At 51.7% G+C, this 16,680-nt stretch overlaps 3 protein-coding genes across 4 annotated transcripts; 2 read left to right on the top strand and 1 right to left on the bottom strand.

The window, feature by feature from the left end:
• Positions 1–1,094: 1,094 nt before the first annotated feature.
• Positions 1,095–4,983, top strand: IL2RG (interleukin 2 receptor subunit gamma). Of its 2 annotated transcripts, XM_072743412.1 has the most exons (9): positions 1,095–1,235; positions 1,457–1,610; positions 1,824–2,008; positions 2,223–2,362; positions 2,978–3,140; positions 3,659–3,755; positions 4,013–4,082; positions 4,432–4,500; positions 4,860–4,983. In XM_072743412.1, the coding sequence occupies exons 1-9, from the start codon at positions 1,121–1,123 to the stop codon at positions 4,962–4,964; spliced, it is 1,098 nt and encodes a 365-aa protein (XP_072599513.1). In that variant the 5' UTR covers positions 1,095–1,120; the 3' UTR covers positions 4,965–4,983. The 2 variants fall into 2 exon arrangements, with proteins under 2 accessions (XP_072599513.1, XP_025838683.1); XM_025982898.2 differs by having other exon boundaries at positions 4,432–4,983.
• Positions 4,984–5,784: 801 nt separating this feature from the next.
• Positions 5,785–8,035, top strand: CXHXorf65 (chromosome X CXorf65 homolog). Its single transcript, XM_025982860.1, has 6 exons — positions 5,785–5,809; positions 5,926–6,012; positions 6,600–6,734; positions 7,064–7,132; positions 7,605–7,711; positions 7,934–8,035. The coding sequence occupies exons 1-6, from the start codon at positions 5,785–5,787 to the stop codon at positions 8,033–8,035; spliced, it is 525 nt and encodes a 174-aa protein (XP_025838645.1).
• A 465-nt stretch (positions 8,036–8,500) lies between these two features.
• Positions 8,501–16,480, bottom strand: FOXO4 (forkhead box O4). The gene is made up of 3 exons (XM_025982862.2): positions 15,387–16,480; positions 10,323–11,382; positions 8,501–9,959 (listed from the first exon to the last, which is right to left on the bottom strand). The coding sequence occupies exons 1-3, from the start codon at positions 15,846–15,848 to the stop codon at positions 9,952–9,954; spliced, it is 1,530 nt and encodes a 509-aa protein (XP_025838647.1). The 5' UTR covers positions 15,849–16,480; the 3' UTR covers positions 8,501–9,951.
• Between the last annotated feature and the right edge of the window lie 200 nt (positions 16,481–16,680).

Genomic DNA, 16,680 nt, shown 5'->3' with positions numbered 1-16,680 from the left:
ATCTCAGGGTTGTGAAATCGAGCTCCCCCCCCCGAGGGGGGGGGGCGAGTGCTCTGTACTGAGCATGGAGCCTGCTTAATATTCTCTCTCTGCATCGCCCCATCTCTCTCTCTCTCTCTCTCCAAAAAAAAAAAAAAAAAAAAAAAAGGAAGGAAGAAAAGGTAAGGGACTCCAGTTAGTAGGTTCTAGGAATAATCATGACTAGTGGGAATCAAAGGGTGATTTAATACAGTGGCTGTGCTCACGGAAAGGAAGACATTGCTGGGAGAAACACCACAGACGTAGAACTGATTGCATTCCCAGGAATGAGAGAGAGGGAGTAATTGATGATGACTTTGAGGTTTCACGTCTGGGTGAGTGAGAGGGTGATGATACATTAACCAAGATAGGGAACACAGTAAGAGAAGCAGATTTAGAGGAAGATGAGGAGTTTGAAGCCAGTATTGTTGTTTCTCCATTTCCAGAATCTACATCTAAGTCCAACCTCCTCACCAGTCTCAACAGGGACCCAGCTCAGGCAGCAGCTAAGGGTGGTTATTCTGGTTTGGATCAGGTCAGAAGAAACAGCTATATATGTGCCTACAAGAGCCAAGACTATACTTTCCACCCAAGACAGTAGGGCTTTAACAGAGGTTTCAGGGTGACTGAGCCAAGGAGGGAGCATAGCACAGGATGGGGAGGGAGGTTCAGACCCTCCACTCTACAGGATAAAAAGACTTAGATGAGAAGGTGGTTGGGAGTGGTGGTGGTGGTGGTGGTGGTGGTGGTGGTGGTGGTGGTGATGGTGGTGGTGGCAATGGCAGTGAACAGATCCTTCCCAGAATCCAGGTAGTCTGAGGATTCTTGAGACTGTGATGGCACTGTATGCCCAGCCTGGGACTCTACTTAACACCACTTTACAGTGGTGGTGTTACACCTACAGATTAGATTAACCTTTAATCTCCCAGAGGATTTAGCCTGTGTCATAGCACACATTTGCCACACCCTCTGTAAAGCCCTGGTTTCTAAGGTTCTTTCCACCGGAAACTATGACAGAAGGAAATGTGTGGGTGGGGAGGGGTAATGGGTCAGGGGCCCAGGTTCCTGACAGTCTACACCCAGGGAACGAAGAGCAAGCGCCATGTTGAAGCCACCATTGCCACTCAGATCCCTCTTATTCCTGCAGGTGTCTCTGCTGGGGGTGGGGCTGAACTCCACCGTCCCCATGCCCAATGGGAATGAAGACATCACAGCTGGTGGGAAACATGGGACTGGAAGGGGTTGGTGAGAGGGGAGCCTGTGGGAAGGGGTCGCATAGAAATCTTGAACCTACCATGGGGCATTAGAAGGATGTGGGCAGAGTTTAAGAGTGCTGTGGAGAAGGAAGGGGGAAGGGGTTCACTGCCTCATGCTGCTGCTTCTTCTGACCATCATTTCTGGTTTTTCCCTCCCCCTCTTCATTTTCTCCACAATCTAGATTTCTTCCTGACCGCTACACCCCCTGAGACCCTCAGTGTTTCCTCCCTGCCCCTTCCAGAGGTCCAGTGTTTTGTGTTCAATGTTGAGTACATGAATTGCACTTGGAACAGCAGCTCTGAGCCCCGGCCCACCAACCTGACCCTGCACTACTGGTATGAGAAGGGAAGAGGGAATAGCACAAGGGAGTATTAGGGGGTGGTCTGAATGGGAGGGATGGCATGGGGGCCAAGAAAGAGGGTAGCCAGCCTCCCAGCCTCCCCACCATTTTCTCATGGGGCAAGTCAGTTCAAAGACGAGGCTAGGCTGTGGTATCTGTAGTACCCAAGTGTATGCCACTTTTCTTCTTCCTCCCATTCCTTCTCTAGGTATAAGAACTCCAATGATGATAAAGTCCAGGAGTGTGGCCACTACCTATTCTCTAGAGAGGTCACTGCTGGCTGTTGGTTGCAGAAGGAGGAGATCCATCTCTACGAAACATTTGTTGTCCAGCTCCGGGACCCACGGGAACCCAGGAGGCAGTCCACACAGAAGCTAAAACTGCAAAATCTGGGTAATTTGGAAAGGGTGCCCAGAGAGCCCAGGGAGCTTTTGTGGGGCACTGGAGTATATGGAGTGGTGGTGTTCTTTTACCATAAGGATACTTAGGCAGAAAGGAGGAGGTGAGGGATTGGGATAGGGAACTGAGGAGGGATCAGGGGCCCTACCTTCAGGATCCTAACTTGTTCAGGCCAGGGGAATGACCACACACACACACATATCTCCAGTGATCCCCTGGGCTCCAGAGAACCTAACCCTTCACAACCTGAGCGAATCCCAGCTAGAACTGAGCTGGAGCAACAGACACTTGGACCACTGTTTGGAGCATGTTGTGCAGTACCGGAGTGACTGGGACCGCAGCTGGACTGTGAGTGACTCGGGTCATGAAGGTAGCAGCAAAGGCCAAGCAAATAGGGATAAAGGATTCAATCAGCTGGGCACCTGGGTGGCTTAGTCTGTTAGGCACCTGCCTTCCGGCTCAGGTCATGATCTCAGGGTCCTAGGATAGAGCCCTGCGTTGGGGTCCCTGCTCAGTTGGGATTCTGCTTCTCCTTCTCCCCCCACCCCGCTCATGTTTTCTCTCACTATCACTCTGTCTTAAATAAATAAAATCTTTTTTTAAAAAAAGGATTCAATCAGCCAAATAGGAGGGCCTAATCTCAAGCTCCTGTCTCTGCCTCCCAGTTCTTCTGCTCTGTCTCTACCCTCATTCAGCTTTTTCCCTAGCATCACCAGGGACTCTCCAAGAACGTTTCTACCCATACTTTTCCTCCAATACCTGATAGACAAACAAAAAGGAAGCCTTCGAGGGGATCTGGCTAGGAGGCATTAGTTTCTACTCAGCGAAGGGAGTGGTGTGGCTTGAGTAGTCAAGAGAGGAGGGAAGAGCTGGGAAGAACCAGTTGATGTGGCAGGGGGCAGAGTTTTAATTCTCTCTTCGTTTTTAGACATCCATCTCCCTCTCCCCCTCTTCCTCCCCAAGGAACAGTCAGTGGACCACCGAAATAGCTTCTCTCTGCCTAGCGTGGATGGGCAGAAGTTCTACACGTTCCGTGTCCGAAGCCGCTATAACCCACTCTGTGGAAGCGCTCAGCGTTGGAGTGAATGGAGCCACCCTATCCACTGGGGCAGCAATACCTCCAAGGGTAAAATGGGCCGAAGGCCTCACCCTGACCCATGAGCCCAGCACGCCAACCTTTCTAGCATCACTGTCTTTTGCCCTGCTTGCCTACCCCTGAGCCCCCTAAACTTGATGGCCCATCTCCCCTCACCCCAACCCCCAGGTATCAGGGCTTTTCTGTGTAAGGTTGGGTCAGTATGTTGTTAGAGTTTGGGGAGGGTGTTGTCGAGAAGGAGGCAGAGGGGCTAGAAGATGTTTAAGATTCCCCTACAGCATTCGCAGAAAGCCTGCGTGGTAAAGATGGCTTTGGTACCAGACAGATGTAGGCTTTTAAACCTGGCTCTGCTGCTTATTCCCTCTTTGACCTCTGGCACATCACTAACCTCTTTGATTGTTTCCTCATCTGTAAAATGGAGATAATGATCATCCCCCCACTCTCAGGAGTTGTGAAGATTAAGTACCTAGAAAGAGTCTAGCACCATGCCTGGCACCAAGTTGGGGCACTACAGATGTGAGGCCTCTTTCTCTTATTTTTTTCTGTAGAGAATCCTTTGTTGTTTGCATTGGAAGCTGTGCTTATCCCCCTTGGCTCCATGGGATTGATTATTAGCCTTATCTGTGTGTACTGCTGGCTGGAACGGTGAGATTTCAGATATCCTTGGAAAATGAGGTGGGGTGGCTGGGAAGAAATAGTAGAGGAGGATTATCACAGGCTCTCCAGGAGTAGAGAGTGGGACAATAAGGAATAAGGGGTCACTCAAGTGGACACAGTAATGGAAGGAAACTGCAGGCACAGAGAACACAGAAATCCCTTCATTCCATCTGGAAGAACTGGGAGAAGGGTGATAAAAGAATGTAAACTATGGGCTCCTGCTCCCTCTTTCTCCCCTCCTTCAGGACGATGCCCCGAATTCCTACCCTCAAGAACCTGGAGGATCTGGTTACTGAATATCACGGGAATTTTTCGGTGAGAACATTGCCACAGGCAAGACTGCAGTTTGTCAACTACTCAATTCCCCTGCCAGCAAGTCAGACAGAGTATGGGGAGTAGAGGGGAGGAGAAGGGCCTGCATTAACTGTCAGGATGTGGCCAACCAGTTGGGGGATGGGCTAGATGGAGAGAGACACATAAAAGAACTGATTGTATAGATTGGTTGGGGCAGATGGAAACAGGGGTAGTAGGGGCCCCAGGAGTCTGTGTGTCCCTTCTGTAATCACAGAAGTTGCAGACATTGTAAGACTTCCCTTGGCACAGAGCCTGGGTGTTTTACTCCCTGCCCCTGATTGACCCCTGACCTGGAGATATCTGTCTTTAGGCCTGGAGTGGAGTGTCTAAGGGACTGGCGGAGAGTCTGCAGCCAGACTACAGTGAATGGCTCTGCCACGTCAGTGAGATTCCCCCAAAAGGAGGGGCTCCAGGGGAGGGTCCTGGGGGCTCCCCCTGCAGCCAGCATAGCCCCTACTGGGCTCCCCCATGTTATACCCTGAAACCTGAAACTGGAGCCCTGATACCCTGACAGAACCTCAGAGTCCTGTCCTCCTATATTGTACTAACTTCCCCTTATCTAACCAGCCTGGGTCCAATGCTCACCTCGCCCTCCTGTGGCTGATTCTGAATTGTATGCCCCCTATAACTTCCCTCCCCCCCGCCCCCCTTCAATATCTCCTATCATCCAATTGCCCCTCTGCCCCCACCCCCATCTGTACTTCTCCTCTTCCCCAATCCAGCCCCTCCTCCTTGCAGGATTCTTCCTCCAGGAGTCCTGCCATCCTTCCCTCCCTCCAGGAGTCCTGCCATCCTCCCTCCCTCCATCCACCCTTCAATCATTCTCCAAACAATGAGAAATAAAGCTTCTGTTGATACTCAACAAGAATGTCTGTTGTTGGGGTGGGGAGCAAGGGAAATTTGGGGTGCAATAAGAGTGGGAGGCATGGTGCTGGCAGTAGGAAGGAGAAGTAGACTCATGATGTGGAAGCAGTAGCACCACAAATTAACTAGAGAAGGGTAGCATTCGAGAAACCTGGCTTTTCTCTAGGTGTCCTGCACTCCTACCAGGATGCATTTTATTATTTTTTAAAAAGATTTTATTTATTTATTTATTTATTTGTTTATTTATTTATTTATTTATTTTATTTATTTGAGGGACCGGGGGAGGGGCAGAGAGGAACAGAAGGAGAGGGATAAGCAGACTCCCACACTGAGTTCAGAACCCCATGCGGGGCTCAAACTCAGGACCCTGAGATCCTGACCTGAGTCAAAAGCAAGGGTCAGACACTTAACCAACTGAGCCACCCAAGCACCCTGCAGAATGCATTTTAGAATTAGAGTTACCGTGTCGTCTCCATTCCTGGCAAATCTTTCAGTGTCCCTACCCAGGTTCTTCTCTCCTTATCCTTACTCCACCTTCTGCCACATATACCACTTCTGACCTCATAATCCCTCAACTGCAGCCTCAGGCCCCACCCCTAGGGATGTTGGTTATCCACAACTGCCACCAGCTCTCTCCTGTCTGCCCAGTTTGGTCCTCTTCAGCCTATGTGATCCATCGACCTCTCCAGACCCCCAACCCTATGGGCCCACTTGCTACACCCTTCCCAGACCTCTAGAACACTCTCCTTCCAAATGACTCATCAGGCCTCCATGTAAAGAGTGAGAAGATCTTGAGAGCATGTTCATTTTCATCAAACATGGAGGTGAGGGGCATCACAGAGCTGGAGCCTCTATTTAGGGCTGGGGAGGTTTGAGGGCAGTGGTCACAGGGATGGTATAACTAGAGAAGGGTGACATGCCCCATCCCATGTCTTCTCAGATAATCAGCAGTTTCTGGTCAATACCAATTGCTCTGTCCTTCTGTTGCTGCATTACACCCGCAGTAGAGTAGGGTTGCCTAAAACAGGTGAGGAGTTGGGGGAGGGGACTGTAGGCGTTCAGAAGCCCCTCACACTACAGTAAAACAGCTCTGAGACGCACAAAGCATTTGCTGGTCACGTGGTGGCTCCAATGTAAGCAAAATACAGTTTATTCGTTCCAAGTCCTGTGCTTTCTTTCAGCCCACTTTATCGCCTTAATCCAGTTTGTGTATATTTTGAATTGTGTGCATGGCCTCAAAACTGAAATCAATCACGAAGTCTCAAGTGTGGTTAATCCACAAAGTGCGCAAATACCTAATCTCACCTGAATCTATCTTGAGGAAGATTACCAGTAGAAGGCCTTGGTATGATTATTTGATAGAACCAATTATTGTACATAAAACATTTACATATATAATATATATAATAAAGGAACGTAAGATAAAAAAAAAAAAAAAGTCCTAAGAGTAGGAGTATGTAGGATCATTTCTAGCCCCCAAGCCCTCAGACTGAAAAGAAGAGAGCTCTTTGAATCCAACAGCTTCTTCCACCCCATTCAGGAGAAGATCGCTGCCCTGTTTTGCTCTCACTCTCCTTCCTTAGCTGCCCCAATCATTCTGTGGCCTCCATCCAGACACCATCGATTTGTGTGATGAGACGGGGACAATGAAGTTGCTTTTCCTGATGAAGACCCCTGGAGACTATGCCAGCAAATTCCTTACTGCTCGAAGCACCTACTACATTTGTAAGGTGGAACGTGGAGCACCAGGTAGAGGCTTGGGAGCATTCCTGAAAGATTAGGACAAGGCCCTCAAAATGGACTGTGAACCTCGTCCTTAACATAGGGCACCCTCAACCAGATCCAAAATGACCATCTCTAGTCAGCCTAAGAAAGAGCACTGCATCTATGGCAATAGGGTGGGTTTACTCATATTATGTGCCTCCCCCCTCACCTGATCCTAGGTTTGGTCCTGATGGTGGGGAATAAGGTACATTAGCTCACAGTACTGTTGAGTGTTAGTTTCCTGAAATCTTGGCCTTTGGAAGGGTGGAGATGGGGTGATAGGGGCTGGGGATAGCATGCTGCTGTGTTTACAGGAACCCGACTAGAAAATGCCTACAAAGCTTTTGTGCCCCTCCTGAAGAATCCAGAACCTGAGCTAATTGGTAAGGAGCATGATGGAGGAAGGAGAAACATGGAGAGGACTGTACCTAGCTGGGTGATAGAGTACGTTGTCTATATAGAGGGGGAATGGTGTAATATACAGCATGTAGCATCACAGGAGCCTAGGGAAAGGGGAATATAGCCAAGGTCCACTTTAGGATGGATGTTTAGTTCAAACCAGCTGGAGTTGCATGTGTCACTCACCCCTACTCCCCACCCCAATTTCTTGGGCACTGTCTCAGTGTCTCTCTCTGTCACCACCCCATCATTTCCATCTTCCTCTTCATCCTTTTCTTTTGGAGTCTTGGTGTCTCAATTCCTGCTGAAAAGAGCAAAACTTAGGTACTTCGGGTCACTCCTTGGCCTAGCTTTAGGCCCAGTTACTCCAAGTGATGGCTGGAATGATGGGAGGAATGGGATGGGTACATAAGGTCTCTAGTCCTCAGAGGTGGGGGTCCTTTCCCTGGTTCTCAGATGCTTTGCGCACACAATGTGACCTCCTGGAGAGGAGCCGTGTAAAATTGCTCAGAAGCCAAGAAGCCAAGAAAGTCGTTCCGATTGAATCCTCTGTGAACCTCCCAGTAAGACTCACCAAATGTGGTCTGTCCCTGCACCCCCCTTTCCTGCCAGTCAACCCAAGGCTCCTGCACCCTGGCCCCCTGGGAAAAATTTCCTTCCCAAATTCAACATCCATGCCCAAGACCTGCCTCTGGCCTCTTTTGGCCCTGCCGCTGGCCCTAGTTTGTAGAAAACTTCCCTGCAGGGGCCTCTTCATCTACTCATGAACCCCTTCCTTTTTCCAGTCCAAATCAACAGGAAGATCAGATGAAGAGGGGCCCACTCGAAGAGGTCTGCTCTTTAAGACCAGAGCAGACTTTTTCAGTAGAAGGGATAAACATCGCTAACTAAATAAAGTGACTGAGTGAGAGCAGTAAAACGAGGTGTGAAATTACTGGAATTCAATGAGTGGGGTCCCTTCAAGAAAGACTCCTTCTTCCAATATCTGCACCAATGCTTAAGTGTGCCCCAGGGACTGTGGAGGCTCTCAGGGTGGGTAAGAGTGGCAGGAGAGGACTGGGGTGAGCACATGGGTGAGGGTAAGGTGAGACAGAGAAGTCTTGCACAATGAGCCTTTGGGGGACAGAGTAGGGGGTGGGGTCTTCTCCAGCCAGACTACCCCCCCAAGAGGGGTTTGGTGACAGATTGGCATCTTCCCTCCACACCCCCCAAGATCCACCAAGTCCCCTTGCTGAAATTCCCCCACCCCTTACTTCTCCACCTCTGAGTAGTCCCTTATGCCAGTCGTCTGCCTCTCCCCCTCCCTTTCCCTTATCCGAGGGGCGGGGTGCAGCAAGGCAGCCGAAACTAGAGCTGGTTATAGGCATTTATTGAATTTATTCATTTATTGATTTGACACACTTCCCCACTCCAATCTAGCACATGATACAATCTGGGTAGGCCAGGCGCTGACACAGGAAATGATGGAAACCCACAGCAGGGGCGGGGGGAGGGGACAATGCAAAGGGGACTGGGGGAGGGGCTGCTTTGGGGCTGGGGTAGAGAAGGAGCCCCAGATGGCCACCCTGGCAGGTGCCAGTAAACCTGATCCACATTCCCCTCCATCCCCACTCATTTCCCAGACCCTCAGCCAAGCTCCCCAGCTCCCTCTTCCCTGTTCCACCCCTCCCCCTGCCTGCCACCACACACACTTCCACATAACCCCTGTAGTCAGGCAAGGGGAAGAAGGGCAGCAACAGCTGTCAGGGGCCTGGAACAGGGAGGTCTCTGTGCCTAACTTTACCACCCTAAATCCTTCCCTCCTTTTCTCCCCCCTCCCACCCCCTTCCAGGCCACAAACTAATTCCAGGCCTTCAGTGCACTCTCCCACCATAGCACCCCAGCACCACACACTCCCAGACACAAGGTGAAGGAGGGGGCCTGGCTTAGCTTTTTCCTTAGGGAAACTCTAAGCTAGTTCCACACATGCAGATCTTGTTCTAGACATCTCCACATCAGAGTTCTTCCCCTTGCTCAGTATTGCTCTCCACTGTTGCTCCCCTGCCCCCAGCTCTCTGGCAGCCTGGAGCTCTCTCTCCCCCACTTCCCATGCTTCCCCAAGTTATGTCTGTAGTGTTTGCATCATGTCACTATGACAAAGCCTTCAGAAAGAAAGAAAGGAAAAAAGCATTCTCCCCATCACTAGCACCTTACCACTGTTAAAAATCTCTGTATTTGTGTTTATATTTCTTTAAAAGTTTATAAAAAGCCTTTCTGTTATCTGCAGCCTTCCAAGGGTGATTTGGCCTGGTGAGCCCCTCAAGTGCTCAAACCTTGGCCCTTCCAAGTCCCTGCCACCCTACCCCACCCCACCCCACCGGCCTAGGGGGCCACTGCATAAAAATCCCAGGCTCAAGCTAGCCTGGACCAGCTCAGATAAGACTACAAAAGATCCTGCTCCCAAAGGCAGGGGTAAGGCCACTGGTGACTTCACATTTCCAACAGCATTGCCCACCCCTGCTAGAAAACCTAGGGGGTGGGAATGGAGGGAACCAAGGCTGGCTCCCAAGAGGGGGCCTCACCCCCTAATTGGCACAGTGAGAATAAACCCTTTCCCTTTCCCCCACCCCTCGCCCTCCCTCCCCCCACAGTTCCTAAATGGGGCAGCTTTATCTTTATAATTTCCTCAACACCGGTGTGAGCAGACCCCACCCTAGCTCTAAATCGGGGTCCCAAGTTCCCAGGGAGGGGCCAAGGGTAAAGAGTGGATATGGGCACGCCTGGTTCCACCTCTAAAGCAGAGGACAAAGCTTCCAGCCATGGCTCAGGGATCTGTGGGAAGAAGAAATGGAAGACAAGGTAAGAGGCTCATCTGGGATGTGATAACTCTGCCCTTAAGGTCCATACCCCTCCCCCCCCCCCCCCCCCCGCCCAAAAAAAAAAAAAAAGAGAGAGAGACAGCCCTTCCCACTATCTCTCCTGTGCTGCTGCTAGGGGTGGGTGTCGCTGAGGGCCTGGAGGTCCCGTCAGGAAACTATGCCCCTCTAATATGACACCCTCCCTCCAATTCCCCAGGAGCTCCAGCCACCCCCTGTTCTAAAGTGTCCTCTGGCTCAGATCATGGGACTAGCCAGGCACCCAGGAGTGGCTGTAGGTTATTAGATGCTATCGTGGGCGAAGAAGTGCCATATGTACCTGGCTCGAAGTTGAAATCCAGTCCCTCGCCCCCATCCATGAGGTCACTGATGATGTTATCCACATCACACTCCAGGTTCTCCATATACATGTCAAGATCCAGATCCTGAGGCATTCTGTCTTGGCTTGCAGCTTCAGTAGCAGGTGTGAGCACAGAAGTCCCCAGGGTCTTGGGGACGGGAGCACCTGCCAGGACTGGAGGTGGTGCTATCATAGAGAGGGTGGGAACCAGACTGCTGGGGCCCGGGGCCTCTAGGGGCTTGGGGCAGAGGCCAACTCCTGCAGCCAGCTTACTGGGGGAAGGTATTCCCCCTAGCAACAGAAGTGTTGGAGCCTGGGACAAAATGGGATCTACCTGGGTCATGAGGACATCAGCAGGGGGTGGTGGTGTGTCAGAGGTGAGCAGGGCCTCCAGAGACTGGGAGCTTGCGAAGCACCCTTCTCCTGCTGATAGGGGCCCCTCTGCTGTGCCAAAGAGAGAAGTGCTGTAGGTGTGTAAGGGACCTGCGACCCCAGGATGCTGCAAAGAGAAGCCAGAGAGACTACTCCTGGAGAGCAGGGAATGGGAAGATGTGAGATTGAGCCCATCTAACAGCTCGAGATCTTCATTTAAGGTAGGAGGGACGCCCCCTGCATAGCTGCTGACTGAGGCTGGAACCTCCTCCTCTGCCAGCGCCTCAGACTCTGGCCTCCTGGGGGAGTGCCGAGTGCTGATGGTGCTAGCGTTTGAGCTGCTTCGTGGACGGAAGGTGGTCCACACATCTGCTTCTTCGCGGTTTCGAGAGCAAGGGCTGCCTGACCACTTGGCAAAGTGGCCAACAGGGCTTGTTGGAGTGGCGCCTTCAGATGGAGCTGGCAGCACAGCAGGTTTCTTCTTGGGGGCCTTGCTGCGGCCCCGAAGCAGCTTGCTGCTGCTATCCATGGAGGCTGCCCGGCGGCGAGGAGCCTTGCCACTCTTGCCTCCCTCAGGGTTCAGCATCCACCAAGAGCTCTTGCCAGTAGCCTCGTTGTGAACCTTGATGAACTTGCTGTGCAGGGACAGGTTGTGGCGGATGGAGTTCTGGGGGAGGGGGTCAGAGGCAGCAGGAAAGGGGTATGAGGTACATGCAGGGGAGGTCAGTGGTTAGTAGTCCAGCCTCAAAGCATGCTGGGACACAGCAGGGGCATTTCTAGAGACCTGGAGCTACCAGAAACAGGCCAAGGTAGGGGTGGGGATTGGAGCTTGCAAGCGGGGCTGGGTGGGATGGGGGGAGGTGGTGCGGGGTGTTGGGGAGGAGGGTGAGGGGGAACCTATGCCGTTCCCTCCCAAAGACAAGATGCTCAGCCTCTGCTCCAGATGTCTCCTCACAAGGGCCTGAGTAACAACCTACTGCAGAGGGCACTGGGCCCCCACTCTGGAAAAACTCCCAGCACTGTACTCCTCCCAGATGTTTGGAGGGGGGTGCTGTCTGGCGCTGGTGGGCATTGGGGAGCCAGACACACTCCTGATTCAGCAAGAACTAGGATTAGGTAGGAAAGAATTCCACAGCTCCAATCTGTTTCTTGAGTGTAGGCTTGGGTGGAATTTACAGGACAGTGGCGTAACATCAGCCTAAGACTGATCCACCCTGTCTTGAGCCAGTTCTCTGAATAGGCTTAGGGGCTGGAACCTCAGCAGAGCTGGTGTCCTGCTCCCCATGGGGCGTTGGAGGTCCTGTTCTCCAGAGGATTTGAAGATCTTCATTTTTCTGATTCCTCCCAGTCCTTGGACAGATAATGCTCAACTAGGTTCAGGCCAGGCTCCTCGCTGGGCCTCAGAGGCACATTCCCTTATCCTTTCCTCCGTGTACTAAGAAGGATCTCCCTTCTGTAAATTCTGCTAATTCCTCAAGACCAAGCGTTAAGTCCCCTCTTAAGTTCTTCTATTGAGCAGTTGCTTGACTTCTGCAGCTAAATTTATTGTATGGTATTTTTTTTTATCTGTTCCACATGATCTTACCCAACCTTTATTGTATTCTTTTTTTTTAAAAAAAGATTTCATTTATTTATTCATGAGAGACACAGAAAGAGAGAGGCAGAGGCAGAGGGAGAGGGAGAAGCAGGCTCCCTGCAAGGAGCCTGATGTAGGACTAGATCCTAGGGGATCATGCCCTGAGCCAAGGCAGATGCTCATGCTCAACCTCTGAGCCACCCAGGTGTCCCCCAACTTCTATTGTATTCTTTACAATTTCATGCAATTAGTCTCATCAAGTATAAGCGCCCATGGTGGCAGACCGTGTTGTCCAGTCAGGCAGCCCCCAATGGTGCCCCCTCAGAGTGCCACACTCCCAGTACTTGATCAATTACCTCTTGTTTTATTGGTGGGTGGCCCCCTTGTGACAACAGTGAGCCTCCCCCTGAGGTTCTATCAGCTGTGGAGTACTTTGGGCATTGGAAGCTCTGTGTTGTGCCTCCCTCCTTTCCTCCCTCTGTTCTCCCTTCCTCCCTCACAGCTGATATTCTGTTAGAGATAAGTTTTTCCCCCCCAGGGGCCCAGGGAGCTGAGATTGGCAGCTTCTTGAGCCCCCAGAGCAGCTTCTTTCTACTGGTTTGCCTCAGGATAGTTACATCATCCTTTTGTGTCCCCCCCCCCCACCTCCTTCTCTGTCCTACCTCCTTTCCCCTACTTCTCCTCCGGAATTTATGCCTAAGATCTCCAACCTTAGGGGCATTTGACTTCCCAGGAGCTCTTTAGTGTTTAGAAACTTGGGAGGAGCCCAGAAGGGCTTGGAGCTACTAGGAGGCTGAGGCTCTGACTGGTGCTCCAGATAAGGAGACCCTCTGCCTGGGGAAAGATGCTTAAGTAGCTTCTTGTTCCAGGGTTCTTTAGCCAAAGAACTCCTTGTCTCCCTCGGACCCTTCAGTAACGGCTACTAACCCCGGCTGCATTGGAACTCCTCGTTCCTTCAAGGAAGGACATATGCCCATCTAGACAGTGACTGTCCGGCCTTAGTAACTTTTGGTACTGTGACTTACTTCCTCCCTTTCCGTCTTTTAGCTCTGGGTCTACTGAGAAGGCCCATTCCTTTCTCTACACTCAATACCCACGGGGCCCATTTGTTTATCCCCTCTTCTTTAGACCTCAGAACTAGTACATAGTACAACCTTATACCTGGAGAGGTCAGTTCCCTAGAAGCCTATAATTCTCTTCCCTGTTGGAAGTGTGTGTGTGTGTGTGTGTGTGTGTGTGTGTGTGTATGGGGGGGTGACTGCTAATTGTTCCCCCAAACCACCTTAACAAAGCTTTCTTATTCTAAGTGAGTGCCACCCCCTGGTGGGGTGGGAGTAGTCTTGGTAATTCACCAGAGGAGCCAGTTCAGACCCTGAGGCTTACCCCTTGCAGTGGGGTGGGTATAAGGGTGGGGTGGGAGTGCGAGTAGGGGGATGAAGAGGCCAGGAGGCCCCAAGCTCAGTCTGATCTGCCTTCGCCATCATTCCAATGAAGAAAATTTGGCGTCATGGACTAGCAGAAAGAGTATATGACTTATACTTAGACCTGAGTTCAAGTCCTTGCTTTACTGTTTTAAGGTGAGTTTCCTGAGTTTTTGATACCTTAGTTTCCCACTATGTAAAATGTGGAGTTGCAGGATTGCTGTGAAGAGCCATAAAACAAAAAATTTAAAAACTACTTCATAAACTAAAAATCCTCAAATAAGTGTCAATTATAAGGAGGGACTATACTCCCACAGCATAACAAACAGCTCATGATTATTTCTTCTACCCTGGAAAATGAACCTAAGGAAAAAGAAAAAAACAGCTGTGTAGGCTGGGTCCAAGGAGGGGAGCTCTTTATGAGCTGAGACTGTGGCATGGCAGTCTACCCAGAAATAGTGCCAAGGGTCTCAGTCAGCTGTCCTCTTTTCTGTCCTGCCCAACTCCTAGGGAGAGTGCAGATCTGATACCTCAATCTCCTATTCCTAGGAGGGGACCCTCTGCTCCTTCAACCCTCTGTACTTCCTTGTATGCTGATCTCACCACCTATGGAGGTTCAAGGTGTCCAGGGGTTGAAGCTCCCCATTTCATAAGTAGAGTCCTATATTCCTCAGGACAAATTTTCAGAGCATCTAGTAAATCTTTCCTCACAGTTTCTTCATGGAAAGCCAAGGGACCTCCCAAGCTTGTGCTCTAGAGTCAGAGCCCGTGGTGTGCCTGGGTGGCACAGCAGGTTAAGCGTCTGCCTTCGGCTTGGCCTTGGGTCATGATCCCAGGGTGCTGGGTTTGAGCCCCACATCGGGCTCCCCACTCAGTAGGGAGTCTGCTTCTCCCTCTCCCTCAGCTCCTCCCCCAGCTCATGCTCTCTCTTGCTTTCTCTCTCAAATAAATAAAACCTTAAAAAATAAAGCCAGAGCCCTATCTTTTTTTCATAACTAATGTTTCTCATCAGTAAATGAAAACTCCCCCCCCCAACCCCAGACTTAGATAGCCCCTTACTCGGGAGAGTTTCCTAGCACTACAGGGTAAACTGAGGTAGGTAGCAGCTCCTGGTCCTTTTTCCCCGTCCTGGTCCATAAGAGCAGCTACCTTACCCCATGAATATCACCTTTTTCATCTATGCCATTTACCCTCTTTTCTTGGGTAGAGGCATTCTAGAACAGTACCTCTATGCTGAGGTATTGAGAGGCAAGTGGGGAATCCAAGTAATCCCACAGGAATCGGAGAAAAGGTGTTGGGATGGGAGGTGAGGGAGGAGGGAAGGCTAGGTTCATGTGGGGAATCCACACAGTTCCTGCTGTACATAGGATAAAGACTTCTCTGTGGGAATAAGTGTCTGGGGCAGCCCAAGCTAAAGTGCTGGGAGTGTTGAGCAGTGAGCAGAGAATTCGATTTTCTCCAAGGCAAGGACAGTGTCTTATTCATCTACAATCCTCCAACATCAAGCTCTGAGCATGGCATATACTATGTCTTAAGTAAATGTTTGTGTAATTGATGATTAAAGGTGGATCTCTGGGGTGGGTGCGTAAAAGGGCCCCCCAGAATGGCAGTAAGGAGGCTAGGGGGCCCAGGGGGCAGAAGGTATTGGGACAGAGGTAAGGGGGTCATAGTTACCTTCCATCCTGCTGAGCTGTTGCTGTCACCCTTGTCCTTGAAGTAGGGCACAGTGCGGACCATCCACTCATAGATCTGGGCGAGTGTCAGCCGCTTCTCTGGGGCGCTTTCAATGGCCTGGCTGATGAGTTCTGCATATGACTGATTTCCCCAGGCATTCCGGCGGGAGCCTCCCTTCCGAGGACCTGTTACAGCCCCCAGGATCCCGGGCTGGGGGCCCCCTGCCGGCTCTGGGAGCTGGGAGGGCAACAGGGTCGGCTCTGAGCGCCCCTCCGGGTGTACCTTCTCCCCCAAACCTGGCTCCACCTCGGGCGGCTCGAGTGGCTCAGACGGCTCAGTAGTGAGCTCTGGTCGGGGAAGGGGCCAGGTACAGGAGCGGGGACGGCTCTGGGGTTCGAAGTCGGGATCGAGGTCTATGATCGCGGCAGCCCCTGTGGCTGAATTCTCATTCCTCGGATCCATACGTGGAGTTGGACTGCCGCCGCTCAGCGTTCAGAGGAGCCTGCCACCGTCCCTTGCGATGCCTCCCCCCAGGGGGGAAGCACCGAGGGCCAGGAGGCACATTCCTGCCAGTCCTCAGAAAGTCTCGAACTTCCCCCTAGACCCAGGACGCTACCCCCAAAGCTGTCCCTTCTTCACAGTTCTCTGATACTCTTCTCGACTACAAGCGGACAGCCTCGGAGCTCTCTCTGAGACACCACCTGTAACCGCCTAGCGAAGACACTTTTTCTCCAACCTCTCAGCTTCCTGCTCTTTTAAACCTGAGGCATGGTATCCCCTCATACATTGCGCTCCCATCACGGAACGTCCCTTAGCCGCAGTTCCCTCCCCCTTTTAAGTTGCTGCCCCCCGGACACTCCTCCCAAATTTCCTCCACCCGGATCACTGCCCTCCCCCACGCCCCGCTCCCCCGCGTCACTTGCCCCTCCCCTAGTTGCCCCTCCCCCCGCCTCTTCCCTGCCCTCCACTCTTATTAGGGCCCACGTCCCCGTGGCCCCCGCGTCTCTGATTCCCGCACCAATTTCCCTATCACCCCCCCACCCCGGGTTCCCTTTTTGTTTTGCTCCGAGCAGCAGCCCCCGCCTGACGTCTCTGTTTACCACTCGCCAGAGCAGCCATCTGCGCACGCGCCTGGAGAGCCAGTTGGGAAACCGAGTTCTTCAGCCTGCCACCTTGGTAGGCCCGAGGGACTACATTTCCCGTCCTACTTGGCGGCCTGGAGCCCGAGTAGGGCGGCTGGAGAGCGGCGTGGCAGGATATAGGGAGGTGGAACTTTAATCATTAGAGGTCGTCG

Source organism: Vulpes vulpes, chromosome X, assembly GCF_048418805.1.
Source record: "Vulpes vulpes isolate BD-2025 chromosome X, VulVul3, whole genome shotgun sequence".
Lineage (NCBI taxonomy): Eukaryota > Metazoa > Chordata > Mammalia > Carnivora > Canidae > Vulpes > Vulpes vulpes.
This window is presented reverse-complemented; position numbering and strand designations above follow the sequence as displayed.

Coding starts and splice junctions, on each gene's coding strand:
- CXHXorf65 (XM_025982860.1), top strand. CDS start 5,785: ATGTTCATTTTCATCAAACATGGAG. Junction 6,735..7,063: donor GGTGGAACGTGGAGCACCAG/GTAGAGGCTTGG, acceptor CTGTGTTTACAG/GAACCCGACTAGAAAATGCC. Junction 7,712..7,933: donor AATCCTCTGTGAACCTCCCA/GTAAGACTCACC, acceptor TCCTTTTTCCAG/TCCAAATCAACAGGAAGATC.
- FOXO4 (XM_025982862.2), bottom strand. CDS start 15,848: ATGGATCCGAGGAATGAGAATTCAGCCACAGGGGCTGCCGCGATCATA. Junction 11,383..15,386: donor ACAGCTCAGCAGGATGGAAG/GTAACTATGACC, acceptor CCCCTCCCCCAG/AACTCCATCCGCCACAACCT.
- IL2RG (XM_025982898.2), top strand. CDS start 1,121: ATGTTGAAGCCACCATTGCCACTCAGATCCCTCTTATTCCTGCAGGTG. Junction 2,363..2,977: donor ACTGGGACCGCAGCTGGACT/GTGAGTGACTCG, acceptor TTCCTCCCCAAG/GAACAGTCAGTGGACCACCG. Junction 3,756..4,012: donor GTGTACTGCTGGCTGGAACG/GTGAGATTTCAG, acceptor CCCCTCCTTCAG/GACGATGCCCCGAATTCCTA.